Raw genomic sequence first — 8,307 nt, 5'->3', positions numbered from 1 at the left:
TGCTTTTTATAAACTAAATTCAGTCGTCAGTGACAATTGAAGAGTACAGGAAAAACCTAGTAAGTCTCAAGATGATAGATTGAACTACGTTTAACTACGTCTACCAGCCTCTTTAATATTAAATACCCATCGCCATATTGTTTTATCACATGTTCAAACCATGTTGTTGATTCACTTCTATGCATATCACTAACATTACTTGTATAATAGAAACAGCAAGAGAATAAAATATGTGTCTCTGTTATGTTGTAATGATATAAAACTTTATTTACAGTAACGTAATAGATTCTACGACATGAATACACGGCTTTAAATCAAGGATCTAATACATACACACATATTCTCTCATTTGTCCTTACATAATAGATCTACCCATTACTGCTTCTTGCAACATATTTCAGAAACTCAACTGATATTTCGTGTTAGATAAGGGTGCTTGAAAAATGGAAGCAATGAACTAATTTTATCACTGACGTCATGTAACAATGTTCAGGATGCCCCAGCCAAAAATGCCCGTACTTTTCATTTGTTCCTATTGGAAAGCTAAGGAAATGAATCCTTAAGTAAGTACTCACAGAAGTCGGTGTGTAGTTCTGGACTACCTTATACAAAGTCGGAACTTATATTCGTCACTCTAAAAAGCTTATAATCAGTGGCAACAACTTTTGAAAAAAAAAATCATTGCGTAGGATGAACTCGGAGATTTATTTCGTAATTTTATCCAATACTCCCAAGAGTATTTCCTTTCCAACAGAAACAAATAATAAATAGGAGATTTTTAAGCGAGAATACAAACCAACGCACTACGCTCTCTATAGCTGGTGCAGCACATTCACACAGACTCACACAATGAAATTCAGAGCATTTCTTGTAGGAGTTCATATGCTACTCATCCTGTTCACCATTCTGTTCACTTTCTTCTTCTTCTTCTTCTTTCGACTCGACCGATTCGTCAGCCATAGCCAATATCAATGTTCCACCCCGGGCAAGTCTCTCACCAATGGTGTTTAATGGATTGGTCAACAGGTTTGCTACTGCTTTCAACGTTGTAATTGGAATCTGCAAACAGGAATTTGACAAAAAGTTTACACGTAAAGTTTATAAAATGCTTGGAACTAAGCTATTCATGTTAATAATGTGATTATGTGATAATGTTATTATTGTTTGAGACAGTCATGTCAGTGACATCGTACAATTAGTTGTTAGTGATGGTAATTTTTGTAATTATTATAATTGTTGAAGGGCTCGGGTGTAAGACATGGTAAGTGACATTTTGGTAATTTTGGAGTTACAATGTGCATCGTGTAGTCCATCGTAAATGGAGTCGAATCGTACTCGAAGTGTTTCGTTTCGTCAACAGATAACAGAGCTAGACGTGTTGAAAGTTATGGTATCTGCCATTTGTTTCATGTAAAGTATGGTAAGTAGGTAGCAAAGATAGCGGCGAAACGGCTGTTACTGAATTGCAATGTGTCTCAGAAAGTTCGCGAGTATTTATGGCAACAGCAAAGATGAGAACGAGTTAGAAAGTGTATATGATTCCCATAATGACCCGGAATATGTATCACTGACTAAGAATGAGAAGAATGAAAAGGTTGCCAATCATAAATGCGACTAAATCTGTGCATGGCCACGTACATTCTATTTCATGTAAAACGTGGTATCTACTGTAGATACCATTGTTTACATGCAGCAGTGCTCATAATGGCAGTTTCGAATTAAATTTTACTCTCGTACCTGGATGTGCGATCTAGTAAAGAAGCACATACTTTTCTTCTACTAGACATAAATAACTGTACTCACATAGAAATTCGTTTGATTTTTAATTGGGTATGTGCATTTAAGGCTGCTTTAAGATACCATGCCTTACAAGCAAGGTAAAAAATGTATTACACTTAAGGAATATGTAATTTGATCTGAATCATATCAATTAATTGGAACAGTTTAGCTCTTTTATAAAATATTTATTTTATAAATCTGTAATGCGCATTTTAAAAGTTATAATATTTTTATGGTGGACCTAATAACGTATTTGTAATATAATTAACTTTCGTATTTATGATATGTGTGACCTTGATGAAAGCAAATTATTTTATTGTTGATATTGCAATTATGTCTTCTTCTTGGTTCGAAATTATAAATATTTTAATCCATAAGTGCTAACTATCAGCGAAAACTATTAAAAAATTAAGCCCTATGTACATTTGAAATCATTTTTTACAAACATGTCAAGTTAAAGAAAAATACAACAGAAAGTTACAAGGTCATAATTGTGTCTTCATTGATTTGCATTATTTTACTTCGCGTCATGTCACTTTCGGCTTATTTGCGAAGATGGAGATGGGTGATGATATGATGAAATTGATGAATAAGCACTCAAAAACATCCATGCCCAAGCCGGGATTCGAACCCGTGGCCCTTGGCGTCGTAGCGCGATTTCCTAACCACTCCGCTACGGGGGTCGGTAATTGTTATCTTGAAGAAAGAGAATTAAACTAGGGATGGCCTTTTTGAAAAAAATGTTTTTTCGATTTTTCGAAGAAAAAAACAGTTTTTCGAAGAAAACATCGTTTTTCGTTTTTCGCTTTCTTGTTTTTAGAAAAAAAATATTTTTCGAAAAAAAATCGTTTTTCGTTTCCGAAAAATAAATCGTTTATCGAAAAAAATCGTTGTTAGTTTTTCGAAAAAAATCGTTTTTCGAAAAAAAATCGTTTTTCGATAAAAATCGTTTTTCGTTTTTCGAAAAAAAAATCGTACTTACACTTTTCGTTTTCTAAAAAAACTATTTTTAGATTTACAATTTTTCGAAAAAAGGAGACCATCCCTATTTTATGTATAAATTTCTTATTGAATCACAAAAATCAAATATTGCCATTGTATGCAATTTCGATAGTCTACGAAACACAGCTTTGTATCAAGAGAAGCTTATGAATCGCATTCTGCTTGGTATGCTGAGGTAATAAGTAGAGCCTCTGTGTGTGTGAAGTAGATATGTGAAGCTGAGAAACCGCTCATAAACGTATAAATATTTTTTTACGAATATTGATCTCCATATAGATATAAGGAAGTTATTTTTATTCACAAGTAATCAGAACTTATTTTTATAAATACTAACGTAATATAACGATGAAATCTACTTTTCTAATGGTGTTCATTTAGTTGATACTATTAATAACATCGAGTCAGCTTACTGTTACCTGACCGAGTACCGTTTCGTCCGAGGGCACCATCCTAATAGTGTTTAATGAAGCTTTAAAACCTATTGTTCATTGCTTAGGTTTACAGTGCGATAGAGTCCATTGTTAGCGCCATTGTTAATTGGCACCTCTATGAAAATAGAGGTGGGCCTGCCGTATAGCCTCGCGCTCAGCATGCACGACAGGGGAGTCATAAGTGACCCACGGACGCCATGGACCCGCACGGATAATCCATGGATAGATATTTTAAGTTATTTCTAGAGTGTTTAAAATGCTTAATAGCTCCATGGAATTACCGCACTCGGTCTTAAATGTAATAAAAATTTAAGGAGTAGTCCCAACATTAAATTGCAGCTTGCGCTTTGTCATTTATAATGTGTTACACAAAATGCTTGATATAATTATATACTTCAATTTTAGCAGCTTTCGCTTTGTCAGTTAGTTGATATAAATATAGATAACATCTTAATAATAAACTATAATCTCAAGGTATTTTAATCCATTTAGATAAAGAAAGAGACATATCTTAAATATTTTGCTGTCTCCTGAGTGCTCCATTGCTTCAGTCTCGTAAAATTATGTTGTCCAGCGAGACATATTTCTTCATCCTTTTTCACCCCTTCTAAATTCACCTCCATTCTTACAATCTTAGCATCTGAATGTTCTGCTTCTTTCTTCAAATACATAATCAAATCTTTCACTCGGGGGTGTGATTTACCCACGACTGAGTTCGATCAGTGGTTCCTCCCTTCAACCGTGTTATTTGTCCTCTGTCTCCTTTGGTGGCAGTTACACATGTCAATTGAAACCTGTGGATTTTCCAACCACTGGTCCACAAAGTAGTCGAAAGATTCATTCAAATTTTCATTTTCTTCTGCCTGACTGTGGATAGGAATCCATCCTTCCTCCACTTCCGTTAGCTTTAAGAATGCTAGCCTGCCCCAGTGGCGGAGTGGTTAGCACATCACGCTACGACGCCAAAGGTCCCGGGTTCGAATCCTGGCCTCGGCATGGATGTTTGTGAGTGTCCATTCATCAATTTCATCATATCATCGCTCATCCCCATCTTCGCAAATTAGCCCTAAGTGGCACAAAAAGCGAAGTAAAATAAAGCAAATCAGTCAATCAATTTAAGAATGCTGAGGCAGCACACATCCTGATGGAGTTCCGAACTTGCTGATTGGATTTGTACAATGTATTGTGTCCTCCGGTGCTACCGGTTAGTCAAGGTGTGATTCATCATCAGCCAGACTCGGACGAAACGCAACTCATTAAACCGTCGCGGACGAACTGTACATTTTTCTACGAATTTCGCTTTCGGACGAACTGCTACGGAATCTTTGTCACTTACCATGTTTTACACCCGAACCCTTCAATTAATAAACAAGTTCACCTATGTAAAAAAGAAATTAATGAAAAATTATTACGGTATTTGTGAGTTTTAGTGAATAGCAAAATATGTATGTGACACTCAAGCAATAATTAGGTATTATATTTTATCAATGATTGTCATTTTGTAATCTTTTTAAAATTAATAAATAACTACACATATATAATCAACAAAGGAATGAGTTATTCAATTACAAAATGATTTCCTGAATTTTAGTGATAATAAAAGTAAAGGACCGTGAACCCTCCCCCCCCCCCTAGCATAAGTAAGTTTCTTATGCGGCAAGGCCAATTTTGGTTAAGGCTAATTTGCAGTATGGAATTTGTTGCGGGATTATTTTTAGAAAACATGTGAACTCATACCGGGTGGTTAGAAGTAAAGTTCCCCTACTCAGAATCCAATGGAGTTCATCGTTACCGTGAAACTTGGTACAGAGGCTATGAAGTTCATGGGGAAGCGAATACCGACCGAAATATTGTTCAAACTAAACCGCCACCAGGTGGAAATATGGCGCTGAAATAACGACATGGAAAACGTTATTTTCAGTTGATGTCAGTACAACACTGTTCAATGTGAGCGCCGTCAGCGACAATGGAACTGCGCTAAGATTAACCATCTAGGGGTGCTGAGGGGGTGCGGGATGATATTTAAGGAGTGCGATGTTGCAAATAAAGGAAATGAAACATACATGTATGCTTTAGCCACAATATGAAATACCAATCAACTTTCAAAAGGTTTCTATGAAAATATGCCAATGGGTAATGAATTCATTCATTTTTGCTTGCTTCTGTTGACCAAAACGTATGGAGAGAAGTAAATGTGGCCTCACTTCTAGATTAGTATCAATTGCTCGCTCGTAGTATACAGTCATAATGGTATCTCTTCAATACTTAACATTTTACGCTCAGGACAACATGACACTGCAGCACAGAAAATAACTGATTTGGTTGAATTAACAAGACACGTTCGGTTAAGCTATTTGGCAACTGTAGAATTTACTAAAGTAGGTAATTTTGAACAAATTCTTTGGTAACTATAAGCAGATGTGCACAATTACTGAATAGCATTTTGTGCTAGTGAACAATCATTTGTATGACGCCTGTTTAAACAAGTGTTTGTTTTCCAGAAACTAGTTTTGGTTATTCCAAACCTTTTCCTCTGTGAAGAGTCAACAGTATTTTCGACTGAAAATAGGTTTTGCAAAAGGTGTGCGCAAGCCCCCCCCCCCCCGTTCGCATCTGGCGACGCCCCTACTGGCACTCTCCTTTTGAAGCTTAAAACAGCGCGATCAATGGTCGCACGAAGCTTTTCCGGGGGAATGGTAGCCGTGTTTTGCGACTTTCAGGTGTGGTAAATGCCGTACATGTTCCTGATAAACACGTTCTCTCAGGAATCCTCGCAACCAGATATCACGTGTTCAAGTCCGGAGAACGGGGTGGCCAAGCTTCTGGAACACCTCTGGAGACGATTATCGTCAAAGCTGGAACGAAGGAGGTCATACTTGTCGACGTACATGCAGGAATCTTTCATCTGGCATGAAGACAGGTGTATCTATACAACATCGTTCTTGTAGGCAGGAACCACACGCTGTAGTTGAGTGTAACGTGCAGTCGTAACGGAACGCATGGCAAGACCTTGTGGTGTCAGCTTCTCAAAATAAAAGGGGCCCTAGAATGAATTAAACGGTGAATCCACACCATACAGTGACGAAATCGGAATGCAAGGGCTGTTTCAGCGGCACATTCCACCTGGTGGCGAAATATGGAACTATTTTTCGTTCGGCAGGTAGTCGTTCCCTCATTGTCTGCATAACCTCTATACCAAGTATCATCTCAGTCCGTTGCTTCAAAAGGACTTCAGAGGGCTCTACGTACGATAACTTTAATTCTAGTCACGTTGTACAAATACGGCGTTTCTAGAAACACTTTAACAAACAAATCACTAAAAAAATACCGCAGCATATCCAATAGTGGAAATGTACCTCTTGATTGGCTATTTTTTTTTCAATTCTAAACCACATGTCAACGTACCTGGAAAATGTCATCAAATAGCTTCATAAGGGCGTCATTGCTCTTGTAGCTCTCCCTCGCTTGTCTCAACCTGGAGGTCACTCTGCCGGCCACGCCACCCAGGCCCTGCAACGTGTATTATTGCTTTATCATTAAATTACATAAATAAACACAACGCTCCAAAGTAAGAAGTAATAAGGAAACATTGCAATTCTTAGACTCAGAGAAAGTTACCCAACTAGCGTTAATCTAATAAAGGATGAGGTCTCCAAAGGAGAAGGTTTCTATTTTTTGATGACAGTGCACAATGTTCTAGTGCCGCTATACGAAATATTTACAAAATGTATACAGATAAAACGGCTATCGACTACAGTGGAATACGTACTTTTAAATGTTTTGCCTAAAGATTATATGCAGATGCTTTAGAAAGTACAGACATTAACAAACTATTTATACAGTATATTATCACGTTCTTTTCTTGTGTTATGGATATTTATATTATGCAATTCTGAAACAAAAATCTCTAAGTGTGTGTCAGAAGAGTTTATTCACGTGTGTTTGTGTGTATTAAAAGCAAAAATTACTGAAAACATGTGGTCAAAATATTCATGCATTAACAGTGAAAACATGTTGACATAATATTCACACACAGTTTAGCCATACAATATTTCCCCATAAACAACATTATAATTCAGATAATGGATTGATCCGTATATACGAGGGAGATCAAATGAAACCCTCTTATTTTATCTGGTAGATTTGGTACGTTGCATTTCACCATTTAGACCCTTTGCTGATCTTCATATACTTTCAAGTCTGATTAAGTGCCTCTATACGTCAAGAAGATAAATCTTTAGGATACACGTGCAGTCATTTATGAGCCGCTGTGAAGCTTTTCCCCACACCTGCCTGTGAACTGAGGCCGTTTTCGAACTTCCTTCTCTATTCATAATCTTGATGATGTGGTAAGCATGCATAGAGATATTGAATTTTCATTTGTTGAAAATTTCTGTACGTTTTAGGCTTTCTGAAGGCCACTGTTCTTCACTAGTGCAAGTGTGTGGAGATGGCCCCATTTTTAAAATGGCGTTTTGAAGACATGTTTGTCAGTAGAAACTTCATGTATATTAGAAGTGTGTGTAGGTTGTCATATAATTTTTGATTATTTTTTAAGGTATTCATTTGATTACAATTGTGTAGAAAACAAACTACACAAAAACTATTTTCAAGAAATAATAATCGAACTGCAAGAAAGCACATGTGATGACCAATAATGAAGATTAGGGTTTGAAAATTCTACACACACACACATGTATGTATATAAATATCGTATTATTTTAAATGGTGAAATTAAGATCAAGGTCGTGCAGAACCTATTGTTCCAGTCAGTCTTACACATAAAAGTATGCATTAATACATTAAATACAAATTATGTATAACTATGTATGTGGCACGTGCAAGAAAACTACATTAAACATAGGCTTCTTCAGCATAATCTGTTTGCTCTACTCATTCCTTTAATTTGCGTCCTGTAGCCTACTACTCATTCAGATTTTGTACTGAAAGAAAATATGATTTCGAGGCCCTCTCTTGAGGCATCTGTGTTTGAGGGGGGAGCAAAAGGTTCCGTGCCCCCTTTCCCCAAATGGGTGCCAACGAGCACAACCTATCTATACATATAGGTTATATAATAATGAAATGTCAATGTTGG

At 36.7% G+C, this 8,307-nt stretch overlaps 1 protein-coding gene across 3 annotated transcripts in view; it reads right to left on the bottom strand.

The window, feature by feature from the left end:
• Nucleotides 1-239: 239 nt before the first annotated feature.
• The window catches only part of LOC145996918 (uncharacterized), a 45,728-nt gene continuing 37,660 nt past the window's right edge, over nt 240-8,307 (bottom strand). For all 3 annotated transcript variants that reach the window (XM_083133490.1, XM_083133491.1, XM_083133489.1), the window contains exons 3-4: nt 6,618-6,722; nt 240-1,059 (exon numbers count right to left, since the gene is read on the bottom strand). In XM_083133490.1, the coding sequence (XP_082989616.1) occupies nt 886-1,059; nt 6,618-6,722 (279 nt within the window). In that variant the 3' untranslated portion in view covers nt 240-885. The remainder of the gene's footprint in view (nt 1,060-6,617; nt 6,723-8,307) is intronic.

The sequence above is a fragment of the Lepisma saccharinum genome, chromosome 13, assembly GCF_977018435.1.
Source record: "Lepisma saccharinum chromosome 13, izLepSacc3.1, whole genome shotgun sequence".
NCBI lineage: Eukaryota > Metazoa > Arthropoda > Insecta > Zygentoma > Lepismatidae > Lepisma > Lepisma saccharinum.
This window is presented reverse-complemented; position numbering and strand designations above follow the sequence as displayed.